Here is a 27,369-nt window from a genome sequence, read left to right as displayed (position 1 = left end):
TTCAGGTTACTGGCTGTTTAACAGACTTCAGGTTACTGGCTGTTTAACAGACTTCAGGTTACTGGCTGTTTAACAGACTTCAGGTTACTGGCTGTTTAACAGGTGGTTGACAGATACTTCAGGTTATTGGCTGTTTAACAGACTTCAGGTTACTGGCTGTTTAACAGACTTCAGGTTACTGGCTGTTTAACAGGTGGTTGACAGAGACTTCAGGTTATTGGCTGTGTAACAGGTGGTTGACAGAGACTTCAGGTTACTGGCTGTTTAACGGGTAGTTGACAGAGACTTCAGGTTACTGGCTGTTTAACAGGTAGTTGACAGAGACTTCAGGTTACTGACTGTTTAACAGGTGGTTGACAGAGACTTTAGGTTACTGGCTGTTTAACAGGTGGTTGACAGACTTCAGGTTACTGGCTGTGTAACAGGTGGTTGACAGACTTCAGGTTACTGGCTGTGTAACAGGTGGTTGACAGAGACTTCAGGTTACTGGCTGTGTAACAGGTAGTAGACAGAGACTTCAGGTTACTGGCTGTGTAACAGGTGGTTGACAGAGACTTCAGGTTACTGTCTGTTTAACAGGTAGTTGACAGAGACTTCAGGTTACTGGCTGTGTAACAGGTGGTTGACAGACTTCAGGTTACTGGCTGTGTAACAGGTGGTTGACAGAGACTTCAGGTTACTGGCTGTGTAACAGGTAGTTGACAGAGACTTCAGGTTATTGGCTGTTTAACAGGTGGTTGACAGAGACTTCAGGTTACTGGCTGTTTAACAGACTTCAGGTTACTGGCTGTTTAACAGACTTCAGGTTACTGGCTGTGTAACAGGTGGTTGACAGAGACTTCAGGTTACTGGCTGTTTAACAGACTTCAGGTTACTGGCTGTGTAACAGGTGGTTGACAGAGACTTCAGGTTACTGGCTGTGTAACAGGTGTTTGACAGAGACTTCAGGTTACTGGCTGTGTAACAGGTGGTTGACAGAGACTTCAGGTTACTGGCTGTTTAACAGGTAGTTGACAGAGACTTCAGGTTACTGGCTGTGTAACAGGTGGTTGACAGAGACTTCAGGTTACTGGCTGTGTAACAGGTGGTTGACAGATACTTCAGGTTACTGGCTGTGTAACAGGTGGTTGACAGAGACTTCAGGTTACTGGCTGTGTAACAGGTGGTTGACAGAGACTTCAGGTTACTGGCTGTGTAACAGGTGGTTGACAGAGACTTCAGGTTACTGGCTGTTTAACAGGTAGTTGACAGAGACTTCAGCTTACTGGCTGTATAATCCCCCCCCCCCCTCCCTCCAAACTCACCCCACACCAGTAGATCTGCGGCAGCCTCGTCTATGCCTCTGGAGTTGCTGGCCATGCAGGTATAAGTCCCAGCATCAGAAAGGTGAGACGGGGAGACCAGTAGACTGCCTGACTCCAGCAGGGTGAACCTGGGCAGCTGGACAGAACCACTGGCCAACACACGTTCACCTGGGGGAGGGGGAGGGGTAGGGAGAGGGAGAGAGAGAGAGAGAGAGAGAGAGAGAGAGAGAGAGAGAGAGAGAGAGAGATGAGACCGTCAGAGAGCTTCTGCGTCACCTTGTGGACTGAGTCATATGTAATCACCTTTCCCTGTGAAAAAACACACAAAATGACATGCACTTCTAATAGAAGCTGTCCACCACCATACCTTTCTGCCAGGTGATAGCTGGTCGCGGGGCTCCGCTGGTCTCACAGTGGAGGATGACTGACATGCCGTCAATCACAGCACTGTCAGCTGGACCTGCCGTGATGTTGGGGGCAATACCTGGGTAGAGACAAACAGGTAGGTGAGACAGACAGACAGACAGACAGACAGACAGACAGACAGACAGACAGACAGACAGACAGACGTGACAGACAGACAGACAGACAGACAGACAGACAGACAGACAGACAGACAGACAGACAGACAGACGTGACAGACAGACGTGACAGACAGACAGACAGACAGACAGACAGACACCTGATGAGGTGAGAACACAGATGAGAAGGATGATGATGAGACTGATGATGAGAGATGTGAGGTAACTGTGTGAACTTTTAATTCATTTATCAAAGACTGTCAGTCAGTCATCTCCCATTTTTCAAGATAACGACTTAGAGACTGACAGGCACAAGGCTACCTCGCCCTCTCTTTCCTTTCCCTCTTCATCCCTCTTATTCTCTCGCTCTTACTTGTTCGTTCTCTCTCTAATTCTCTCTCAAAATAGCCAATAATTGCCTGAGTGTGTAGTGTGACAGGTCTGAGAGACGGAGAGAAGAAGAAGAGATGAGAGTGGAAGGAAAGAGAGAGAGATGGAGAGACTGACGTGGGAAATGGTGGGTTGGGGACGTACTGGTAGAGAGAGAGATAAAACAGTTAAAACACTGTATATATATATAATATTGTAATGTCTTTACTGTTTTGAAACCTCTGTATGTGTAATGTTTACTGTTAATTTTGTTGTTTTTCACTTTATATATTCACTTTGTATGTTGTCTACCTCACTTGCTTTGGCAATGTTAACACATGTTTCCCATGCCAATAAAGCCCTTGAATTGAATTGAATTGAGAGAGAGAGAGAGCGAGAGAGAGAGACGTACTGGTAGAGAGAGAGAGAGACGTACTGGTAGAGAGAGAGAGAGCGTGAGAGAGAGACGTACTGGTAGAGAGAGAGAGCGAGAGAGACGTACTGGTAGAGGGGGAGAGAGCGAGAGAGAGAGAGACGTACTGGTAGAGAGAGAGAGAGAGAGAGAGCGAGAGAGAGACGTACTGGTAGAGAGAGAGAGAGAGACGTACTGGTAGAGAGAGAGAGCGAGAGAGAGAGACGTACTGGTAGAGAGAGAGAGCGAGAGAGAGAGACGTACTGGTAGAGAGAGAGAGCGAGAGAGAGAGAGACGTACTGGTATAGAGAGAGAGCGAGAGAGAGAGAGAGCGAGAGAGAGAGAGACGTACTGGTGACAGCGAGGTAGGTGTTGGTCTGTATCTCTCCAGCCAGGTTGCGGGCGAAGCACTGGAACATGCCTGTATCGTCCGGTAACAGACCGTTGATCTGCAGACTGCCCCCAACTAACACCCTGTACCTGGGCATCTTCACTGGACTGATGACCACAGCATCCTTATACCACACTATGTCTGGCTGGGGGACACCTAGAGAGAGGAGAGGAGAAGACAAGAGTGAGTTGGATTTAAATATCTATCACTTTTTACAGCATCAGGGCTTTAGATCTCTCGCACACACACACGCACGCACGCACACACACACACGCACACACACACACGCACACACACAGACACACCTCGTGCCTGGCAGGGGATATCCACCACCTTCTCCATCTCTGCACTGATGTGTTGGACAGGCTCCTTCACAAACTGGGGATGGTCTGGAGAGGATAGGAGAGGAAAGGAGAGGAGAGGAGAGGAGAGGAGGGGAGGGGAGAGGAGGGGAGGGGAGAGGAGGGGAGGGGAGAGGAGAGGAGAGGAGAGGAGAGGAGAGGAGAGGAGAGGAGAGGAGAGGAGAGGAGAGGAGAGGAGAGGAGAGGAGAGGAGAGGAGAGGAGAGGAGGGCAAAGGTGAGGATGAGAGTAGAGGAGGAGGAGAGACGAGGAGAGGAGAGGAGGAGAGGAGAGGAGGAGGGCGGAGGAGAGGAGAGGATGAGAGGAGGGGAGAGTAGAGGAGGAGGGGAGATGAGGAAAGGAGGAGGGGAGATGAGGAAAGGAGGAGAGTGGAAGAGGGAGAGGATAGGAGAGGAGAAGTGTGAAGAGGAGAGGAGACAAGGAGAGGAGGAGAACAGAGGAGAGGGTGAGAGGAGGAGAGAGGGGAGGAGAGGAGGAGAGAAGAGAGGAAAGGAGTTGAGAAAAACAGTTACAACCTTCCTCTAATTTTCTTGAACAGTTTTAACAGGTTTTAACAATGAAGTCATGTTAATGATAAGGTCTTGGTCCTCCTGGTTTGTGTTGACTTACATTAAATCCATCCTTTCCAACAAGTATTTTATTTCCAAGGTTTAGTCTGCTTGAGACTAGTGCAGAGTAATGGACTGCAATCATCAGATAGAGACAGACATTTCTTCACAATCCACCTAATGCTTTAATCATCTATCATTTATCTCCATGGTCCAGCAGCATGTCAAACTGACATGAAGACTCCAGACATTTACACACAGTGATATTCCCTCAACCTGACCACTGACAGGAGAACTGGTAGGTGGTTCTTTGCCTATTTTAACCAGCTTGTGGAGAAACTCCCATGTGTGTGTGTGTGTACCTAGAACATGTAGGTAGGCCCCTGCGTTGACCGGAGGCACAGTGCTGCTGCGGAGGGTGGCCTCACATTCATAGTAACCACTGTCACTGACCGCTGGGAGGCTGATGGTCAGCCTGCGGCCAAAGTCACGTATCCCTGTACTGACCACTACACCATCCTTACGCCAGGTTATAACCATCTTGATCAGAGGTCTGGGGGAGAGGAGAGAGAGAGATACAGAGGGAGGGAGACAGAGAGAGAGAAGGGAGAGAGAGAGAGAGAGAGAGAGAGAGAGAAAGAGAAGGGGGAGAGAAAGAGAGAGAGAGAGAGAGAAAGGGGGAGAGAAAGAGAGAGAGAGAGAGAATGGGGAGAGAAAGAGAGACACAGAGAGAGAGAATGGGATGAGAAGGGGAGACAGAGAGAGATAGGGAGGGGGAGAGAGAGAGAGAGAGAAGGGGGAGAGAAGGGGAGACAGAGAGAGAGGGGGAAGGGGAAGGGAGACAGAGAGAGAGGGGGAGGGGGAGAAAGAGAGAGAGAGAAGGGGGAGAGAAGGGGAGACAGAGAGAGAGAGAAGGGGGAGAGAAGGGGAGACAGAGAGAGAGAGAGAGGGGGAGGGAGACAGAGAGAGGGGGAGGGGGAGGGAGACAGAGAGAGGGGGAGGGGGAGAAAGAGAGAGAGAGAAGGGGGAGAGAAGGGGAGACAGAGAGAGAGAGAGAGGGGGAGGGAGACAGAGAGAGGGGGAGGGGGAGGGAGACAGAGAGAGAGGGGGAGGGGGAGAAAGAGAGAGAGAGAAGGGGGAGAGAAGGGGAGACAGAGAGAGAGAGAGGGGGAGGGAGACAGAGAGAGGGGGAGGGGGAGGGAGACAGAGAGAGGGGGAGGGGGAGAAAGAGAGAGAGAGAGGGAGGAGAGAAGGGGAGACAGAGAGAGAGAGAGAGGGGGAGGGAGACAGAGAGAGGGGGAGGGGGAGGGAGACAGACAGAGGGGGAGGGGGAGAAAGAGAGAGAGAAGGGGGAGAGAAGGGGAGACAGAGAGAGAGAGAAGGGGAGAGAAGGGGAGGGAGACAGAGAGAGGGGGAGGGGGAGGGAGACATAGAGAGAGGGGGAGGGGGAGAAAGAGATAGAGATTGAAGGGGAGAGAGAAGGGGAGAGAGAGACAGGGGGAGGGGGAGGGAGACAGAGAGAGAGGGGGAGGGGGAGAAAGACAGAGAGAGAGAAGGGGAGAGAGAAGGGGAGAGAGAGACAGGGGGAGGGGGAGGGAGACAGAGAGAGAGGGGGAGGGGGAGAAAGAGAGAGAGAAGGGGGAGAGAAGGGGAGAGTGAGACAGAGGGAGGGGGAGGGAGACAGAGAGAGGGGGAGGGGGAGAAAGAGAGAGAGATAAGGGGGAGAGAAGGGGAGAGTGAGACACAGAGGGAGGGGGAGGGAGACAGAGAGAGGGGGAGGGGGAGAAAGAGAGAGAGAGAGAAGGGGAGAGAGAGGCAATGAGGGAGGGGGAGGGAGACAGAGAGAGGGGGAGGGGGAGAAAGAGAGAGAGAGAGAGAGAAGGGGAGAGAGAGGCATTGAGGGAGGGGGAGGGAGACAGAGAGAGAGAGGGAGTGGGAGAAAGAGAGAGAGTGGGGGAGAAAGAGAGAGAGAGAGAGAGAGAGAGAAGGGGAGAGAGAGGCATTGAGGGAGGGGGAGGGAGACAGAGAGAGAGAGGGAGTGGGAGAAAGAGAGAGAGAAGGGGGAGAGAAGGGGAGAGTGAGACACAGAGGGAGGGGGAGGGAGACAGAGAGAGGGGGAGGGGGAGAAAGAGAAAAAGAGAGAGAGAGAGAGAGAGAAGGGGAGAGAGACACAGAGGGAGGGGGAGGGAGACAGAGAGAGAGGGGGAGTGGGAGAAAGAGAGAGAGAAGGGGGAGAGAAGGGGAGAGTGAGAGAGAGATGGAGGGGGAGGGAGACAGAGAGGGAGGGGGAGGGAGACAGAGAGAGAGAGGGAGGGGGAGGGAGAGAGAGAGAGAGATGGAGGGGGAGGGAGACAGAGAGGGAGGGGGAGGGAGACAGAGAGAGAGAGGGAGGGGGAGGGAGAGAGAGAGAGAGGGAGGGGGAGGGAGAGAGAGAGAGAGAGGGAGGGGGAGGGAGACAGAGAGAGAGAGAGAGGGGGAGGGAGACAGAGAGAGAGAGAGAGGGGGAGAAGGAGAGACAGAGAGAGAGAGAGAGGGGGAGAAGGAGAGACAGAGAGAGAGAGGGAGGGGGAGGGAGAGAGAGAGAGAGAGGGAGGGGGAGGGAGACAGAGAGAGAGAGAGAGGGGGAGGGAGACAGAGAGAGAGAGAGAGGGGGAGAAGGAGAGACAGAGAGAGAGAGAGAGGGGGAGAAGGAGAGACAGAGAGAGAGAGGGAGGGGGAGGGAGAGAGAGAGAGAGAGGGAGGGGGAGGGAGACAGACAGAGAGAGAGAGGGGGAGAAGGAGAGACAGAGAGAGAGAGAGAGGGGGAGAAGGAGAGACAGAGAGAGAGAGAGAGGGGGAGAAGGAGAGACAGAGAGAGAGAGGGAGGGGGAGGGAGAGAGAGAGAGAGAGGGAGGGGGAGGGAGACAGACAGAGAGAGAGAGGGGGAGAAGGAGAGACAGAGAGAGAGAGAGAGGGGGAGAAGGAGAGACAGAGAGAGAGAGAGAGGGGGAGAAGGAGAGACAGAGAGAGAGAGAGAGGGGGAGAAGGAGAGACAGAGAGAGAGAGAGAGGGGGAGAAGGAGAGACAGAGAGAGAGAGAGAGGGGGAGAAGGAGAGACAGAGAGAGAGAGAGAGGGGGAGAAGGAGAGACAGAGAGAGAGAGAGAGGGGGAGAAGGAGAGACAGAGAGAGAGAGGGAGGGGGAGGGAGACAGACAGAGAGAGAGAGGGGGAGAAGGAGAGACAGAGAGAGAGAGAGAGGGGGAGAAGGAGAGACAGAGAGAGAGAGAGAGGGGGAGAAGGAGAGACAGAGAGAGAGAGAGAGGGGGAGAAGGAGAGACAGAGAGAGAGAGAGAGGGGGAGAAGGAGAGACAGAGAGAGAGAGAGAGGGGGAGAAGGAGAGACAGAGAGAGAGAGAGAGGGGGAGAAGGAGAGACAGAGAGAGAGAGGGAGGGGGAGGGAGAGAGAGAGAGAGAGGGAGGGGGAGGGAGACAGAGAGAGAGAGAGAGGGGGAGGGAGACAGAGAGAGAGAGAGAGGGGGAGAAGGAGAGACAGAGAGAGAGAGAGAGGGGGAGAAGGAGAGACAGAGAGAGAGAGGGAGGGGGAGGGAGAGAGAGAGAGAGAGGGAGGGGGAGGGAGACAGACAGAGAGAGAGAGGGGGAGAAGGAGAGACAGAGAGAGAGAGAGAGGGGGAGAAGGAGAGACAGAGAGAGAGAGAGAGGGGGAGAAGGAGAGACAGAGAGAGAGAGGGAGGGGGAGGGAGAGAGAGAGAGAGAGGGAGGGGGAGGGAGACAGACAGAGAGAGAGAGGGGGAGAAGGAGAGACAGAGAGAGAGAGAGAGGGGGAGAAGGAGAGACAGAGAGAGAGAGAGAGGGGGAGAAGGAGAGACAGAGAGAGAGAGAGAGGGGGAGAAGGAGAGACAGAGAGAGAGAGAGAGGGGGAGAAGGAGAGACAGAGAGAGAGAGAGAGGGGGAGAAGGAGAGACAGAGAGAGAGAGAGAGGGGGAGAAGGAGAGACAGAGAGAGAGAGAGAGGGGGAGAAGGAGAGACAGAGAGAGAGAGGGAGGGGGAGGGAGACAGACAGAGAGAGAGAGGGGGAGAAGGAGAGACAGAGAGAGAGAGAGAGGGGGAGAAGGAGAGACAGAGAGAGAGAGAGAGGGGGAGAAGGAGAGACAGAGAGAGAGAGAGAGGGGGAGAAGGAGAGACAGAGAGAGAGAGAGAGGGGGAGAAGGAGAGACAGAGAGAGAGAGAGAGGGGGAGAAGGAGAGACAGAGAGAGAGAGAGAGGGGGAGAAGGAGAGACAGAGAGAGAGAGAGAGGGGGAGAAGGAGAGACAGAGAGAGAGAGAGAGGGGGAGAAGGAGAGACAGAGAGAGAGAGAGAGGGGGAGAAGGAGAGACAGAGAGAGAGAGAGAGGGGGAGAAGGAGAGACAGAGAGAGAGAGAGAGGGGGAGAAGGAGAGACAGAGAGAGAGAGAGAGGGGGAGAAGGAGAGACAGAGAGAGAGAGAGAGGGGGAGAAGGAGAGACAGAGAGAGAGAGAGAGGGGGAGAAGGAGAGACAGAGAGAGAGAGAGAGGGGGAGAAGGAGAGACAGAGAGAGAGAGAGAGGGGGAGAAGGAGAGACAGAGAGAGAGAGAGAGGGGGAGAAGGAGAGACAGAGAGAGAGAGAGAGGGGGAGAAGGAGAGACAGAGAGAGAGAGAGAGGGGGAGAAGGAGAGACAGAGAGAGAGAGAGAGGGGGAGAAGGAGAGACAGAGAGAGAGAGAGAGGGGGAGAAGGAGAGACAGAGAGAGAGAGGGAGGGGGAGGGAGAGAGAGAGAGAGAGGGAGGGGGAGGGAGACAGAGAGAGAGAGAGAGGGGGAGGGAGACAGACAGAGAGAGAGGGGGAGAAGGAGAGACAGAGAGAGAGAGAGGGGGAGAAGGAGAGACAGAGAGAGAGAGAGGGGGAGAAGGAGAGACAGAGAGAGAGAGAGAGGGGGAGGGAGACAGACAGAGAGAGAGGGGGAGAAGGAGAGACAGAGAGAGAGAGAGGGGGAGAAGGAGAGACAGAGAGAGAGAGAGGGGGAGAAGGAGAGACAGAGAGAGAGAGAGAGGGGGAGAAGGAGAGACAGAGAGAGAGAGAGAGGGGGAGAAGGAGAGACAGAGAGAGAGAGAGAGGGGGAGAAGGAGAGACAGAGAGAGAGAGAGAGGGGGAGGGAGACAGACAGAGAGAGAGGGGGAGAAGGAGAGACAGAGAGAGAGAGAGGGGGAGAAGGAGAGACAGAGAGAGAGAGAGAGGGGGAGAAGGAGAGACAGAGAGAGAGAGAGAGGGGGAGAAGGAGAGACAGAGAGAGAGAGGGAGGGGGAGAAGGAGAGACAGAGAGAGAGAGAGGGGGAGAAGGAGAGACAGAGAGAGAGAGAGAGGGGGAGAAGGAGAGACAGAGAGAGAGAGAGGGGGAGAAGGAGAGACAGAGAGAGAGAGAGAGGGGGAGAAGGAGAGACAGAGAGAGAGAGAGGGGGAGAAGGAGAGACAGAGAGAGAGAGAGAGGGGGAGAAGGAGAGACAGAGAGAGAGAGAGAGGGGGAGAAGGAGAGAGTATTAATATGATTCAAATGCTGTTTCAAGGTTGTGAGGCCCTAACCCTAACCCATTGACAGAGCACCGTAATACATCTGTCATACTGATCAAGTCTTTGAATTGGCCATAATGGTTTGGATTCAGAGCAGAGATAAGGAGAGGAGGAGAAGAATGGAGAGACAGGAAAGACTGAGAGAGGAGAGGAGGAGGTGGGGAGGAGAGAAGAAAAGCATTGAATAGGACGGATGGACAATTTTCTAAAAGAGACCCAAACAAAACACATTAGGTGACAGTGAAATGTGACAGACTTGGTCTCTCTCTGTGTGTGTGTGTGTGTGTGTGTGTGTGTGTGTGTGTGTGTGTGTGTGTGTGTGTGTGTGTGTGTGTGTGTGTTCACTCACCTAGCATTGGCCACACACTCCATTATGACATCATTCCTCCCCGCGTTCACACTGGTGTTCTTAGGAGGGATGATGATGGTGGGGGTGATGGGGTCCACAGGCCCCCCCACGTCTACACACACACACACACACACACACACACACACACACACACACACACACAGACACACACACACACACACACACACACACACACACACACACACACACACACACATACACCCACACACACACACACACACACACACACACACACACACACACACACACACACACACACACACACAGACACACACACACAGACACACACACACACACACACACACACACACACACACACACACACACACACACACACACACACACACACACACACACACACACACAGACACACACACACAGACACACACACACACACACACACACACACACACACACACACACACACACACACACACACACACACACATACATACACACACACACACACACACACACACACACACACAGACACACACACACACACACACACACACACACACACACACACACACACACACACACACACACACACACACACAGACACACACACACACACACACACACACACAAACACACACACGCACACACACACACACGGTTAGAAAAGCATATGGGTCATGGCCAGTTCTCCCTTGTAAAGTAGATTGTATATCTCAGTCAGAATTTACCGTTTTAATAATAGAAACGGGTGAACAACAACAACAACAACAACAACAACAACAACAACAACAGCTCCTGCCAGGATTGTCCATACTGCACTCTCACCATTCAATAACATATAGTTCCTATACTCTCACCATTCAATAACAGATAGTTCCTATACTAACACCATTCAATAACAGATAGTTCCTATACTAACACCATTCAATAACAGATAGTTCCTATACTCTCATCATTCAATAACAGATAGTTCCTATACTCTCATCATTCAATAACAGATAGTTCCTATACTCTCATCATTCAATAACATATAGTTCCTATACTAACACCATTCAATAACAGATAGTTCCTATACTCTCACCATTCAATAACAGATAGTTCCTATACTCTCACCATTCAATAACATATAGTTCCTATACTCTCACCATTCAATAACATATAGTTCCTATACTCTCACCATTCAATAACAGATAGTTCCTATACTCTCATCATTCAATAACAGATAGTTCCTATACTCTCATCATTCAATAACAGATAGTTCCTATACTCTCACCATTCAATAACATATAGTTCCTATACTAACACCATTCAATAACAGATAGTTCCTATACTCTCACCATTCAATAACATATAGTTCCTATACTAACACCATTCAATAACAGATAGTTCCTATACTAACACCATTCAATAACAGATAGTTCCTATACTCTCATCATTCAATAACAGATAGTTCCTATACTAACACCATTCAATAACAGATAGTTCCTATACTCTCATCATTCAATAACAGATAGTTCCTATACTAACACCATTCAATAACAGATAGTTCCTATACTCTCATCATTCAATAACAGATAGTTCCTATACTAACACCATTCAATAACATATAGTTCCTATACTAACACCATTCAATAACAGATAGTTCCTATACTCTCATCATTCAAATGTAGCTAGGATGCTATCACTATGGATATATATGGTAATATATAGATATATATATACTGTATATATATATATATATATATATATATGGATATCGTGAGGTCCCTGTCTCTCTGTGTTCCCCTCCTACATTTCCTGGGAGCAGCCTCAGCCTGTGTCAACCAAGCTGCTAGGAACTAGCGGTGACAAAATCAGTACAGTTACATATCGGATATTATTTTGACGATATATCGTATCGTATCGTTTTAACAATATGGCAGTATTCATTTTGCGCTAGTTTGCTGTACCTGCACCAAAACTGCAGTATTTTTCCTTCACAGCTTGTTCTCCATCTTCTTTTTAAACAGGGAGAACCTTTCCTTTCACCACGTTTATGACCATGACTGAGAAAAACTCATTTAGTCACGTCTCTCTCTCGTCTCTCTCTCGTCTCTCTCTCGTCTCTCTCTCGTCTCTCTCTCTCGTCTTTCTCTCTCGTCTCTCTCTCGTCTCTCTCTTGTCTCTCTCTCGTCTCTCTCGTCTCTCTCTCGTCTCGTCTCTCTCGTCTCTCTCTCGTCTCGTCTCTCTCTTCTCTCTCTTCTCTCTCTCGTCTCTCTCTTTCGTCTCTCTCTTGTCTCTCTCTTGTCTCTCTCTCTTGTCTCTCTCTCTTGTCTCTCTCTTGTCTCTCTCTCTTGTCTCTCTCTCGTCTCGCTCTTGTCTCTCTCTTGTCTCTCTCTCGTCTCTCTCTTGTCTCTCTCTTGTGTCTCTCTCTTGTCTCTCTCTCGTCTCTCTCTCGTCTCTCTCTCGTCTCTCTCTCGTCTCTCTCTTTTCTCTCTCTCCTCTCTCTTGTCTCTCTTTCGTCTCTCTCTCTTGTCTCTCTCTCGTCTCTCTCTTGTCTCTCTCTCTTGTCTCTCTCTCGTCTCTCTCTCGTCTCTCTCTTGTCTCTCTCTTGTCTCTCTGCAGAAGACATGTGGTGAAGCAATATGTTTGGAACATCGAAACGCAATAAATTCACATTATCAAATCGCAAACACATAGAGAATCGTGAGAATCAACAAGAATCACAATAAATATCGTATCGGCACCTAAATGTGGTGATGATATCATACCGTGAGGTCCCTGGCAATTCCCAGCCCTACCAGGAACCATTATATTGTTTAATTGAGATAAACATAGCAGGAAGTGATTAAATGCAGAGCCATCATTCAGCCTGTTCCACAGAGCCTTGCAGCCCTGCAAACAACCATCGATTCACTGGCCTCAATCAGAGATCTCTCTCTCCATCTCATCTCATTTCTCCCTGCCTCGAGGGGGGGTTCTGTGTGTGATCCCAGGCCCTGTGTTTGGTATCAGTAACACATACAGACTGTCTCAGTGTCTTTTCATAAATCTGCTTCGGTTAGGCGCCATTAAATTACAGAGCTCATTTATAGGCTGGTTAAATCAGCCAGTCAGATGGACCAGGGACCGCAGCACCAGCTCTACAGAGCACCACCCAGCTCCACCCAGCTCCACACTACAGCCAGGGAGGACTGTAGCACCACCCAGCTCCACCCAGCTCCACACTACAGCCAGGGAGGACCGTAAGCACCACCCAGCTCCACACTACAGCCAGGGAGGACCGTAACACCACCCAATTCCACACTACAGCCAGGGAGGACCGTAGCACCACCCAGCTCCACACTACAGCCAGGGAGGACCGTAGCACCACCCAGCTCCACACTACAGCCAGGGAGGACCGTAGCACCACCCAGCTCCACACTACAGCCAGGGAGGACCGTAGCACCACCCAGCTCCACACTACAGCCAGGGAGGACCGTAGCACCACAAAACTCCACAATGCAGCCAGGGAGGACTGTAGCACCACCCAACTCCACACTACAGCCAGGGAGGACTGTAGCACCACCCAGGTCCACACTACAGCCAGGGAGTACTGTAGCACCACCCAACTCCACACTACAGCCAGGGAGGACCGTAGCTCCACCCAACTCCACACTACAGCCAGGGAGGACCGTAGCACCACCCAGCTCCACACTACAGCCAGGGAGGACTGTAGCACCACCCAGCACCACCCAGCTCCACACTACAGCCAGGGAGGACTGTAGCACCACCCAGCTCCACACTACAGCCAGGGAGGACCGTAGCACCACCCAACTCCACACTACAGCCAGGGAGGACCGTAGCACCACCCAGCACCACCCAGCTCCACACTACAGCCAGGGAGGACCGTAGCACCACCCAGCTCCACACTACAGTCAGGGAGGACCGTAGCACCACCCAACTCCACACTACAGCCAGGGAGGACCGTAGCACCACCCAGCACCACCCAGCTCCACCCAGCTCCACACTACAGCCAGGGAGGACCGTAGCACCACACAGCTCCACACTACAGCCAGGGAGGACCGTAGCACCACCCAGCTCCACACTACAGCCAGGGAGGACCGTAGCACCACCCAACTCCACACTACAGCCAGGGAGGACTGTAGCACCAACCAGCTCCACACTGCAGCCAGGGAGGACTGTAGCACCACCCAACTCCACACTACAGCCAGGGAGGACTGTAGCACCACCCAGGTCCACACTACAGCCAGGGAGGACTGTAGCACCACCCAACTCCACACTACAGCCAGGGAGGACCGTAGCTCCACCCAACTCCACACTACAGCCAGGGAGGACCGTAGCACCACCCAGCTCCACACTACAGCCAGGGAGGACTGTAGCACCACCCAGCACCACCCAGCTCCACACTACAGCCAGGGAGGACTGTAGCACCACCCAGCTCCACACTACAGCCAGGGAGGACCGTAGCACCACCCAACTCCACACTACAGCCAGGGACGACCGTAGCACCACCCAACTCCACACTACAGCCAGGGAGGACCGTAGCACCACCCAGCTCCACACTACAGCCAGGGAGGACCGTAGCACCACCCAGCTCCACCCAGCTCCACACTACAGCCAGGGAGGACCGTAGCACCACCCAACTCCACACTACAGCTAGGGAGGACTGTAGCACCACCCAGCTCCACACTACAGCCAGGGAGGACTGTAGCACCACCCAGCTCCACCCAGCTCCACACTACAGCCAGGGAGGACCGTAAGCACCACCCAGCTCCACACTACAGCCAGGGAGGACCGTAGCACCACCCAGCTCCACACTACAGCCAGGGAGGACCGTAGCACCACCCAGCTCCACACTACAGCCAGGGAGGACTGTAGCACCACCCAGCACCACCCAGCTCCACACTACAGCCAGGGAGGACTGTAGCACCACCCAGCTCCACACTACAGCCAGGGAGGACCGTAGCACCACCCAACTCCACACTACAGCCAGGGAGGACCGTAGCACCACCCAACTCCACACTACAGCCAGGGAGGACCGTAGCACCACCCAGCTCCACACTACAGCCAGGGAGGACCGTAGCACCACCCAGCTCCACCCAGCTCCACACTACAGCCAGGGAGGACCGTAGCACCACCCAACTCCACACTACAGCTAGGGAGGACTGTAGCACCACCCAGCTCCACACTACAGCCAGGGAGGACTGTAGCACCACCCAGCTCCACACTACAGCCAGGGAGGACTGTAGCACCACCCAGCTCCACACTACAGCCAGGGAGGACCGTAGCACCACCCAACTCCACACTACAGCCAGGGGGGACTGTAGCACCACCCAGCACCACACTACAGCCAGGGAGGACCGTAGCACCACCCAGCTCCACACTACAGCCAGGGAGGACCGTAGCACCACCCAGCTCCACACTACAGCCAGGGAGGTGTGCTATTGGACCACGGCCTAAGCCGGACCATATACCTCCCCTGGCACCAGCTTCTAACTCTAGGGAAACTCTAGACCGACTGGGATTCAAACCCGGGTCTGCTAGCCAAAGCTAATGCCTAGGCATTAGTTTGAGGAGTCGTCAGGTCTCAGATATGGTCATCCATCATCAGGGGAATGTGGTGTTACAACACCTCTGTTACACAGGCTGCACTCTTAGAAACAAAGGTGCTAAGTAGAACCATACAAGGTGTGCAGCTAGTCCCCATAGAGGAACCCTTAATGGGTATGGGTAGAACCCTTTGCAGAGGGTTCTATCTAGAACCCTTTATTTAAGGTTCTTTATAGAACCCCCTGTATATGGTTCTACCAAGAACCATTTTATCCCTTGGAGGGTTCTTCCTAGAACCCTCTTCGAACGGTTTCACCAGCCTTATTATCCTTTAAAATGTCATTATTTATGACAATACATTACATGGACCATAAGGCCTTTCACAGAGGGCATAGTTATACCCTAACACATTAGGAAACTCCTGGTTTACAGGCCACATCAGGCCTGCAAGTCACATTATGCTGGCTTGCAAAGTGATGTTTAATTCCTATTGGAATCCAGACAGAGATAGGATACCCAACAAGTGGGAATTGTTAATCACCCGCAACTTGCAATCAGAATGGCTGCCAGGGTAGGGAAGATTGACTACCTCAATCATCTAAACTGGAACAACCATCTCAGTGATGGGTGCAGTAAATCCTAATACTAACAGATTGGATTAGTTTAGAAAATTGCATGTTATTTATCTTTGTGTAGCATTAAATTAATCAACCAATCAATGGACATGCAACATCACAAATATTACAGTAAAATAAACCATTCTGAAAATCTCCCTGCAATAGAGCATGCTGGGAAATATTACATATGGTGCAATGTAGAATCCTTCTCGCCTTCCGAAGAATCATCAAATAACTCTTTCTTCAAAAACTGTTGTTAGGATGTTAAAGGTTCTAGATAGAACCCTTCGCCTTACAAAGAACCCTAGTCTTCCAAAAAGAGTTCTTCAGATCAGAACGGTTCTTGGTAGAACCGTATCCCTCCACGAAGAAGCCTTTAGGAGTGTAACAGGACTGACAGGTGAGGTGACAGTTAGACAGACAGCCACTAGGGGGCAGTGTAGCTGTGTCTGTCAGCTCAGCATAAAACACCTGTTGGATGAACACATGTAAAACACAGAGAAACGTCCTCCCAACAGGAACACAACGGTTATATCTGCCTTCAACACAACCTGCTGGTACCGTATGGGAAGGTGTGTGTGTCTGTGTGTGAGTGTGTGTGTCTGTAGGTGTGTTTGTGTGTGTCTACGTGTCTGTATGTGTGTGTGTGTGTGAGTGAGTGAGTGAGTGAGTGAGTGAGTGAGTGAGTGAGTGAGTGAGTGAGTTTGTGTCTATGTTTGTGTGAGTGTATGTGAGTGTGTTTGTGTGAGTGTGTGTGACTACGTGTCTGTGTGTGTGTGTGTGTGTGTGTGTGTGTGTGTGTGTGTGTGTGTGTGTGTGTGTGTGTGTGTATATCCTCTCTACTTACTCTCCACAGTCAGTAGGATAGGATGGCTGGTTTTGTTCTCTCCGTTCTTGTCGTTGACAGCCTGTGTGTAGTACCGTCCAGCATCAGGAGCCACACTGGACAGGATGACCAGAGTGTTGTCCAGGGTGATGGCTCTACAGACATACAGACAAACAGACAGACACACACACACACACACACACACACACACACACACACACACACACACACACACACACACACACACACACAAAGGATGATTGTTTATGAATTCTGCTGTGGCATTATTATAACAGTCTATATCACCCTCAGGACGAAGGTTTGAATTATGTGTGATCCACATTACTCCTGTAGGAGATATTAGTGGGTAGATGACATTCCTGTAGGAGATAGTAGTGGGTAGATGACATTCCTGTAGGAGATAGTAGTGGGTAGATGACATTCCTGTAGGAGATAGTAGTGGGTAGATGACATCCCTGTAGGAGATAGTAGTGGGTAGATGACATTCCTGTAGGAGATAGTAGTGGGTAGATGACATTCCTGTAGGAGATAGTAGTGGGTAGATGACATTCCTGTAGGAGATACTAGTGGGTAGATGACATTCCTGTAGGAGATAGTAGTGGGTAGATGACATTCCTGTAGGAGATAGTAGTGGGTAGATGACATTCCTGTAGGAGATACTAGTGGGTAGATGACATTCCTGTAGGAGATAGTAGTGGGTAGATGACATTCCTGTAGGAGATAGTAGTGGGTAGATGACATCCCTGTAGGAGATAGTAGTGGGTAGATGACATTCCTGTAGGAGATAGTAGTGGGTAGATGACATCCCTGTAGGAGATACTAGTGGGTAGATGACATTCCTGTAGGAGATAGTAGTGGGTAGATGACATTCCTGTAGGAGAAAGTAGTGGGTAGATGACATTCCTGTAGGAGATAGTAGTGGGTAGATGACATTCCTGTAGGAGATAGTAGTGGGTAGATGACATTCCTGTAGGAGATAGTAGTGGGTAGATGACATTCCTGTAGGAGATAGTAGTGGGTAGATGACATTCCTGTAGGAGATAGTAGTGGGTAGATGACATTCCTGTAGGAGATAGTAGTGGGTAGATGACATTCCTGTAGGAGATAGTAGTGGGTAGATGACATTCCTGTAGGAGAAAGTAGTGGGTAGATGACATTCCTGTAGGAGATAGTAGTGGGTAGATGACATCCCTGTAGGAGATAGTAGTGGGTAGATGACATCCCTGTAGGAGATAGTAGTGGGTAGAAGACATTCCTGTAGGAGATAGTAGTGGGTAGATGACATCCCTGTAGGAGATAGTAGTGGGTAGATGGCATTCCTGTAGGAGATAGTAGTGGGTAGATGACATTCCTGTAGGAGATACTAGTGGGTAGATGACATTCCTGTAGGAGATAGTAGTGGGTAGATGACATTCCTGTAGGAGATAGTAGTGGGTAGATGACATTCCTGTAGGAGATAGTAGTGGGTAGATGACATTCCTATAGGAGATACTAGTGGGTAGATGACATTCCTGTAGCCATAAACAGTGATGGACTGATAGACACACACACACACACACACACACACACACACACACACACACACACACACACACACACACACACACACACACACACACACACACACATACACGCACACACACACGCACACACACACACACACACAGTGTGTTTGTGTCAGCAGAGCCCTGATCAGGGCATATTAAACAGACTCCTGGACAATTAGGAGCAGGGCTGTCGCCATGTCAACACAGTCAGCCAGTCTGCCCAGCAGCAGCATGCCTCGGCATATTAATGCCCCGACCGACCGGAGAGAGACCGGAGGACAGAGCCAACACACAGTAAGAGCCAAACCCTGGTCTGGGCTGTATGTCAGGACATTACACTGTTAGAAACTAGCATTGACTGGCTATAGAACTGACACCTACAGGAAGAGCCAAACCCCCTGGCTATCAGTGTCTCTCACTGTCTTAAAATAGTTTTACTAACAGTCTACGACCAGCCCTGGCTGTATACACCGATCTATATACAGGATACTGAGATGGAAGAGTAGATAACAGGCTCCGGTCTCAAACTAGCAGTAGGAATGGTCTACTACAGCCCTGGCTGTATACACTGATAACTACAGGAGGAGACTGTGTGTGTGTGTGTGTGTGTGTGTGTGTGTGTGTGTGTGTGTGTGTGTGTGTGTGTGTGTGTGTGTGTGTGTGTGTGTGTGTGTGTGTGTGTGTGTGTGTGGCTTTTGATAACCATGGAAATATTTCTCGGACAAGGTGACTTATCAATAAATTTGCCTGTATTTACCCACCAAAAATGAAATGCTAATTAGCTGCTAATGTGGCTATCATAAAGAACAACAAATGCCATGATGATCTGGACCAGACTGCCGAATCGAGACAAAGGTAAGAATCTCTGGATTAATAACTGTCTAATGTTAGCAAAATGATGCAATGAATAAATTGTCTACATTTCTGTGAATAGACCCTGCTGTGAACTGTCTTGTACACGTTTTAAATTGACACAAAACCTGTCAGCAAAGGTGTCAGTCAGAGATGACATGCAGGAGCTTGTAGGGATTAGTAGTCTTGCATGAAGTCTACTCTGGTGCTAATTAATGTTTTCGAACATCATCAACGACCTTGCCTTTCACTGTCATAAAATGACATTACTAACTGACTCCTACAGTACAGACACCAATCACCCTGCCTTTCACTGTCATAAAATGACATTACTAACTGACTCCTACAGTACAGACACCAATCACCCTGCCTTTCACTGTCATAAACTGACATTACTAGCTGACCCCTACAGTACAGACACCAATCACCCTGCCTTTCACTGTCATAAACTGACATTACTAACTGACTCCTACAGTACAGACACCAATCACCCTGCCTTTCACTGTCAAACTGACATTACTGACTGACTCCTACAGTACAGACACCAATCACCCTGCCTTTCACTGTCATAAACTGACATTACTAACTGACTCCTACAGTACAGACACCAATCACCCTGCCTTTCACTGTCATAAACTGACATTACTAACTGACTCCTACAGTACAGACACCAATCACCCTGCCTTTCACTGTCAAACTGACATTACTGACTGACTCCTACAGTACAGACACCAATCACCCTGCCTTTCACTGTCATAAACTGACATTACTAACTGACTCCTACAGTACAGACACCAATCACCCTGCCTTTCACTGTCATAAACTGACATTACTAACTGGCTCCTACAGTACAGACACCAATCACCCTGCCTTTCACTGTCATAAACTGACATTACTAACTGGCTCCTACAGTACAGACACCAATCACCCTGCCTTTCACTGTCATAAACTGACATTACTAACTGACCCCTACATTACAGACACCAATCACCCTGCCTTTCACTGTCATAAACTGACATTACTAACTGACTCCTACAGTACAGACACCAATCACCCTGCCTTTCACTGTCATAAACTGACATTACTAACTGACCCCTACAGTACAGACACCAATCACCCTGTCCATCTAGGCAAGAGGAATACCTATGTAAGAATGCTGTTCATTGACCATAGCTCAGCATTCAACACCATAGTACTCCAAGCTCATCATTAAGCTGGAGGCCCTGGGTCTGAACCCCGCCCTGTGCAACTGGGTCCTGGACTTCCTGACGGGCCGCCCCCCAGGTGGTGAAGGTAGGAAACAACACCTCCACTTCGCTGATCCTCAACACAGGTGCCCCACAAGGGTGCGTGCTCAGCCCCCTCCTGTACTCCATGACCGCGTGGCCAAGCACGCCTCCAACTCAATCATCAAGTTTCAGTTGGAGGCGATGACGAGACTCTGGGAGTGTGGTGGAACAAAAAATAACTTCTCACGAAACGTCAAACAAGCAAAGGAGATGATTGTGTGCTTCAGGAAACAGCAGAGGGAGCACCCCTTTATCCACATCGATGGAACCGCAGTGGAGAAGGTGGAAAGATTTAAGTTCCTTGGCGTACACATCACTGACCAACTGAAATGGTCCACCCAGGGACGAAGGTGCAACAGCGCCTCTTCAACCTCAGGAGGCTGAAGAAATGTGGCTTGTCACCTAAAACCCTCACAAACCTTTACAGATGCACAATTGAGAGCATCCTGTCAGGCTGTATCACCACCTGGTACGGCAACTGCACCACCCACAAACACAGGGCTCTCCAGAGGGTGGTGTGATCTGGCCAACGCATCACCGGGGCAAACTATCTGGCTTCCAGGACACCTACAGCACCCGATGTCACAGGAATGCCAAAAAGATCATCAAGGACAACAATCATCTGACCCACGGCCTGTTCACCTCGCTATCATCCAGAAGGCGAGGTCAGTACAGGTGCATCAAAGCAGGGACCAAAAGACTGAAAAACAACTATCTCAAGGCCATCAACTGTTAAACAGCCATCACTAGCACAGAGAGGCTGCTGCCTATATACCTAGATTTTAATTCATTGGCCACTTTATAAATGGAACTCTAGTCACTTTAATAATGTCTACATATCTTACATTACCCATCTCATGTGTCTATACTGTTTTCTATTCTATTCTACTGTATCTCAGTCTATGCTGCTCTGGCATTGCTCGTCCAAATATTCCATATTCCTTTACTTAGATATCTGTGTATTGGGTATATGTTGTGAAATTGTTAGATATTAGCTGTTAGATATTGCCGCACTGTCAGAAATAGAAGCACAAGCACTTCGCTACATCTGCAATAACATCTGTTAAACTCGTGTATGTGACCAATACAAATTGATTTGATTTGCCTTTCACTGTCATAAACTAACATTACTAACTAATTTAAACCTTACACTGATGGCTGCAGGAGGTACTGTTGTTACCTAACAGGCTCTAGCATGAATACAGGAGGTACTGTTGGTACCTAACAGGATCTAGCATGACTACAGGAGGTACTGTTGGTACCTAACAGGCTCTAGCATGACTACAGGACGTTGTGCTGGTATCTAACAGGCTCTAGCATGACTACAGGAGGTGCTGTTGTTACCTAACAGGCTCTAGCATGACTACAGGAGGTACTGTTGGTATCTAACAGGCTCTAGCGTGACTACAGGAGGTACTGTTGGTACCTAACAGGCTCTAGCATGACTACAGGAGGTTGTGCTGTTACCTAACAGGATCTAGCAGGACTACAGGACGTTGTGCTGGTACCTAACAGGATCTAGCATGACTACAGGACGTTGTGTTGGTACCTAGACTGACATGTCTAATGAACACATCAGAGATCTATGAAGGGAAATCTCTCCGTTCAGACTGAGGAGACAAACAGCCAAACACACAACAGAACGGTGAGACGTAGAATTAACACTGAATAACCTCCACTGTCCACTCCACTGTCCACTCCACTGTCTACTCCACTGTCTACTCCACTGTCTACTCCACTGTCCACTCCACTGTCCATTCCACTGCACCACTCCACTGTCTACTCCACTGTCCACTCCACTGTCCACTCCACTGTCCATTCCACTGTCTACTCCACTGTCCACTCCACTGTCCACTCCACTGTCCACTCCACTGTCCATTCCACTGTCTACTCCACTGTCTACTCCACTGTCCACTCCACTGTCCATTCCACTGCACCACTCCACTGTCTACTCCACTGTCCACTCCACTGTCCATTCCACTGTCTACTCCACTGTCTACTCCACTGTCCACTCCACTGTCCACTCCACTGTCCATTCCACTGTCTACTCCACTGTCCACTCCACTGTCCACTCCACTGTCCATTCCACTGCACCACTCCACTGTCTACTCCACTGTCCACTCCACTGTCCACTCCACTGTCCATTCCACTGCACCACTCCACTGTCCACTCCACTGCACCACTCCACTGTCTACTCCACTGCCCACTCCACTGTCCACTCCACTGTCTACTCCACTGTCTACTCCACTGTCCACTCCACTGTCCATTCCACTGTCTACTCCACTGTCCATTCCACTGTCCATTCCACTGTCCATTCCACTGCACCACTCCACTGTCCACTCCACTGTCTACTCCACTGTCCACTCCACTGTCCATTCCACTGTCTACTCCACTGTCCATTTCACTGTCCATTCCACTGTCCACTCCACTGTCCATTCCACTGCACCACTCCACTGTCTACTCCACTGTCTACTCCACTGTCCACTCCACTGTCCATTCCACTGTCTACTCCACTGTCCACTCCACTGTCTACTCCACTGTCTACTCCACTGTCCACTCCACTGTCCACTCCACTGTCCACTCCACTGTCCATTCCACTGCACCACTCCACTGTCTACTCCACTGTCCACTCCACTGTCCACTCCACTGTCCATTCCACTGTCTACTCCACTGTCCACTCCACTGTCTACTCCACTGTCTACTCCACTGTCCACTCCACTGTCCACTCCACTGTCCACTCCACTGTCCATTCCACTGCACCACTCCACTGTCCACTCCACTGTCCACTCCACTGTCCATTCCACTGCACCACTCCACTGTCTACTCCACTGTCCACTCCACTGTCCACTCCACTGTCCACTCCACTGTCCATTCCACTGCACCACTCCACTGTCCATTCCACTGTCCACTCCACTGTCCACTCCACTGTCCATTCCACTGTCCATTCCACTGCACCACTCCACTGTCTACTCCACTGTCCACTCCACTGTCCACTCCACTGTCCATTCCACTGCACCACTCCACTGTCCACTCCACTGTCCACTCCACTGTCCACTCCACTGTCTACTCCACTGTCCACTCCACTGTCCACTCCACTGTCTACTCCACTGTCCACTCCACTGTCCACTCCACTGTCCACTCCACTGTCCATTCCACTGCACCACTCCACTGTCCACTCCACTGTCCACTCCACTGTCCATTCCACTGCACCACTCCACTGTCCACTCCACTGTCCACTCCACTGTCCACTCCACTGTCTACTCCACTGTCCACTCCACTGTCCACTCCACTGTCTACTCCACTGTCCACTCCACTGTCCACTCCACTGTCCATTCCACTGCACCACTCCACTGTCCACTCCACTGTCCACTCCACTGTCCACTCCACTGTCCACTCCACTGTCCATTCCACTGCACCACTCCACTGTCTACTCCACTGTCTACTCCACTGTCCACTCCACTGTCCATTCCACTGTCTACTCCACTGTCCACTCCACTGTCCATTCCACTGTCTACTCCACTGTCCATTCCACTGTCTACTCCACTGCACCACTCCACTGTCTACTCCACTGTCCACTCCACTGTCTACTCCACTGTCCACTCCACTGTCCATTCCACTGTCCACTCCACTGTCTACTCCACTGTCCACTCCACTGTCCACTCCACTGTCCACTCCACTGTCCACTCCACTCCACCACTCCACTGTCCACTGCACCACTCCACTGTCCATTCCACTGTCCACTCCACTGTCCACTCCACCACTCCACTGTCCACTGCCCCACTCCACTGTCCATTCCACTGTCCACTCCACTCCACCACTCCACTGTCCACTCCACTGTCCACTCCACTGTCCACTCCACTGACCACTCCACTGTCCACTCCACTGTCCACTCCACTGACCACTCCACTGTCCACTCCACTGCACCACTCCACTGTCCACTGCACCACTCCACTGTCCACTCCACTGTCCACTCCACTGCAACACTCCACTGTCCACTCCACTGACCACTCCACTGTCCACTCCACTGACCACTCCACTGTCCACTCCACTGTCCACTCCACTGACCACTCCACTGTCCACTCCACTGTCCACTCCACTGTCCACTCCACTGACCACTCCACTGTCCACTCCACTGTCCACTCCACTGTCCACTCCACTGTCCACTCCACTGCAACACTCCACTGTCCACTCCACTGTCCACTCCACTGTCCACTACACTGTCCATTCCACCATCTCGTTAGTCTCTTTCTCTACTGAACATGTTTCACTGCACCACTCCACTGGTCTGTGTCCCAAATGGCACTCTATATAGTTCCCTACTTTTGACCAGAGCCCATTGGAGCGCACCCCTGGTCTCATATAGGAGTTTCTCGACATGCTGGGTAGACTAGGTAGTGAACCCACTTCTCCCTCTGCTTGAGGACACGTAGGGGGAATATCACTGTGTGTAAATGTCTGAAGTCTTCATGTCAGTTTGACATGCTGCTGGACCATGGAGATACATGATAGATGATTAAATAAGAGGTGGATTTTTAGAAATCTGTCCCGTCTGTTTCTGATGCAGTCCATTACTCCCAATTAGACTGAAGTATTAAAGAAAGCAGCTACTGTCTGTCTGTCTGTCTGTCTATCTGTCATAAATAGAGGGTTTTTGTCCATCAGGTCTAAATGTTGCCTCTGATGCCTGCTGCTCTCTCTGCCTTTCAACACACACACACACACACACACACCCTGCCTCTCTGCCTGTATCTCTCTATCCTTCAATCATCCCTGCATGCCTGCTGCAGAATCCACACACACACACACACACACACACACACACACACACACACACACACACACACACACACACACACACACACACACACACACACACACGCAATACCGTACAGCCTGAATAAGAACAGCCCTGATCAGTGGGAACACTGAGTATCAGACAGCCGTATGTAGGTTCATCAGTAATTGATAAACCATGGTAGATATTGAACCTGTCCTAAAGCTGCCCCCCCAGCAGCTCTCCAGTGGAAAGGGAAGGATATCGCTTCTGCAGTACAGTGTTCACACACACACACAGCTCTACGTCAGACCAGGGTTCACATACAACCCCCGACCCCCACTACACACACAGCTCTACGTCAGACCAGGGTTCACATACAACCCCCGACCCCCACTACACACACAGCTCTACGTCAGACCAGGGGTCACATATAACCCCCCGACCCCCACTACAACACAGCTCTACGTCAGACCAGGGTTCACATACAACCCCCCGACCCCCACTACACACACAGCTCTACGTCAGACCAGGGTTCACATACAACCCCCCGACCCCCACTACACACACAGCTCTACGTCAGACCAGGGTTCACATACAACCCCCCGACCCCCACTACAACACACAGCTCTACGTCAGACCAGGGGTCACATACAACCCCCATACCCCCACTACACACACACAGCTCTACGTCAGACCAGGGTTCACATACAACCCCCCGACCCCCACTACACACACAGCTCTACGTCAGACCAGGGTTCACATACAACCCCCCGACCCCCACTACACACAGCTCTACGTCAGACCAGGGTTCACATACAACCCCCCGACCCCCACTACACACAGCTCTACGTCAGACCAGGGTTCACATACAACCCCCCGACCCCCACTACACACAGCTCTACGTCAGACCAGGGTTCACATACAACCCCCCGACCCCACTACACACAGCTCTACGTCAGACCAGGGTTCACATACAACCCCCATACCCCCACTACACCCACAACCCCCCGACCCCCACTACACACACAGCTCTACGTCAGACCAGGGTTCACATACAACCCCCAGACCCCCACTACAACACACAGCTCTACGTCAGACCAGGGTTCACATACAACCCCCCGACCCCCACTACAACACACAGCTCTACGTCAGACCAGGGTTCACATACAACCCCCCGACCCCCACTACACACAGCTCTACATTAGACCAGGGGTCACATACAACCCCCCGACCCCCACTACACACACAGCTCTACGTCAGACCAGGGTTCACATACAACCCCCATACCCCCACTACAACACACAGCTCTACGTCAGACCAGGGTTCACATACAACCCCCCGACCCCCACTACAACACACAGCTCTACGTCAGACCAGGGGTCACATACAACCCCCCGACCCCCACTACACACAGCTCTACGTCAGACCAGGGGTCACATACAACCCCCAGACCCCCACTACACACAGCTCTACGTCAGACCAGGGTTCACATACAACCCCCCGACCCCCACTACAACACACACAGCTCTACGTCAGACCAGGGGTCACATACAACCCCCCGACCCCCACTACACACACAACCCCCCGACCCCCACTACACACACAGCTCTACGTCAGACCAGGAGTCACATACAACCCCCATACCCCCACTACACACACAGCTCTACGTCAGACCAGGGGTCACATACAACCCCCATACCCCCACTACACACACAGCTCTACGTCAGACCAGGGGTCACATACAACCCCCCGACCCCCACTACACACAGCTCTACGTCAGACCAGGGTTCACATACAACCCCCCGACCCCCACTACACACACAGCTCTACGTCAGACCAGGGTTCACATACAACCCCCATACCCCCACTACACACAGCTCTACGTCAAACCAGGGTTCACATACAAAGAGAGAAAAGGGGGGTTTCAACTGGTATAGTAAACAATACGTACACACACACAACTCTACGTCAGACCAGGGTTCACATACAAAGAGGGAAAAAGGGGGTTTCAACTGGTATAGTAAACAATACGTACACACACAACCCCCCGACCCCCACTACACACACAACTCTACGTCAGACCAGGGTTCA

At 51.0% G+C, this 27,369-nt stretch overlaps 1 protein-coding gene across 1 annotated transcript in view; it reads right to left on the bottom strand.

Annotated features, from left to right (window-relative positions):
* LOC118938100 (protein sidekick-2-like) overlaps positions 1-27,369 on the bottom strand; it is a gene marked incomplete at its 5' end in the record, with an annotated part of 64,139 nt that overhangs the window by 10,949 nt on the left and 25,821 nt on the right. The window contains 7 exons of the mRNA XM_036939783.1: positions 1,305-1,472; positions 1,672-1,788; positions 2,959-3,153; positions 3,303-3,386; positions 4,269-4,459; positions 9,836-9,947; positions 16,814-16,947. Coding sequence (XP_036795678.1) covers positions 1,305-1,472; positions 1,672-1,788; positions 2,959-3,153; positions 3,303-3,386; positions 4,269-4,459; positions 9,836-9,947; positions 16,814-16,947 — 1,001 coding nt within the window. The remainder of the gene's footprint in view (positions 1-1,304; positions 1,473-1,671; positions 1,789-2,958; positions 3,154-3,302; positions 3,387-4,268; positions 4,460-9,835; positions 9,948-16,813; positions 16,948-27,369) is intronic.

This window comes from Oncorhynchus mykiss, chromosome 13, assembly GCF_013265735.2.
Source record: "Oncorhynchus mykiss isolate Arlee chromosome 13, USDA_OmykA_1.1, whole genome shotgun sequence".
In the NCBI taxonomy this organism is placed as follows: Eukaryota; Metazoa; Chordata; class Actinopteri; order Salmoniformes; family Salmonidae; genus Oncorhynchus; species Oncorhynchus mykiss.
Note: the sequence above shows the minus strand (reverse complement) of the source record. Positions and strands in the feature narration are given on the sequence as shown.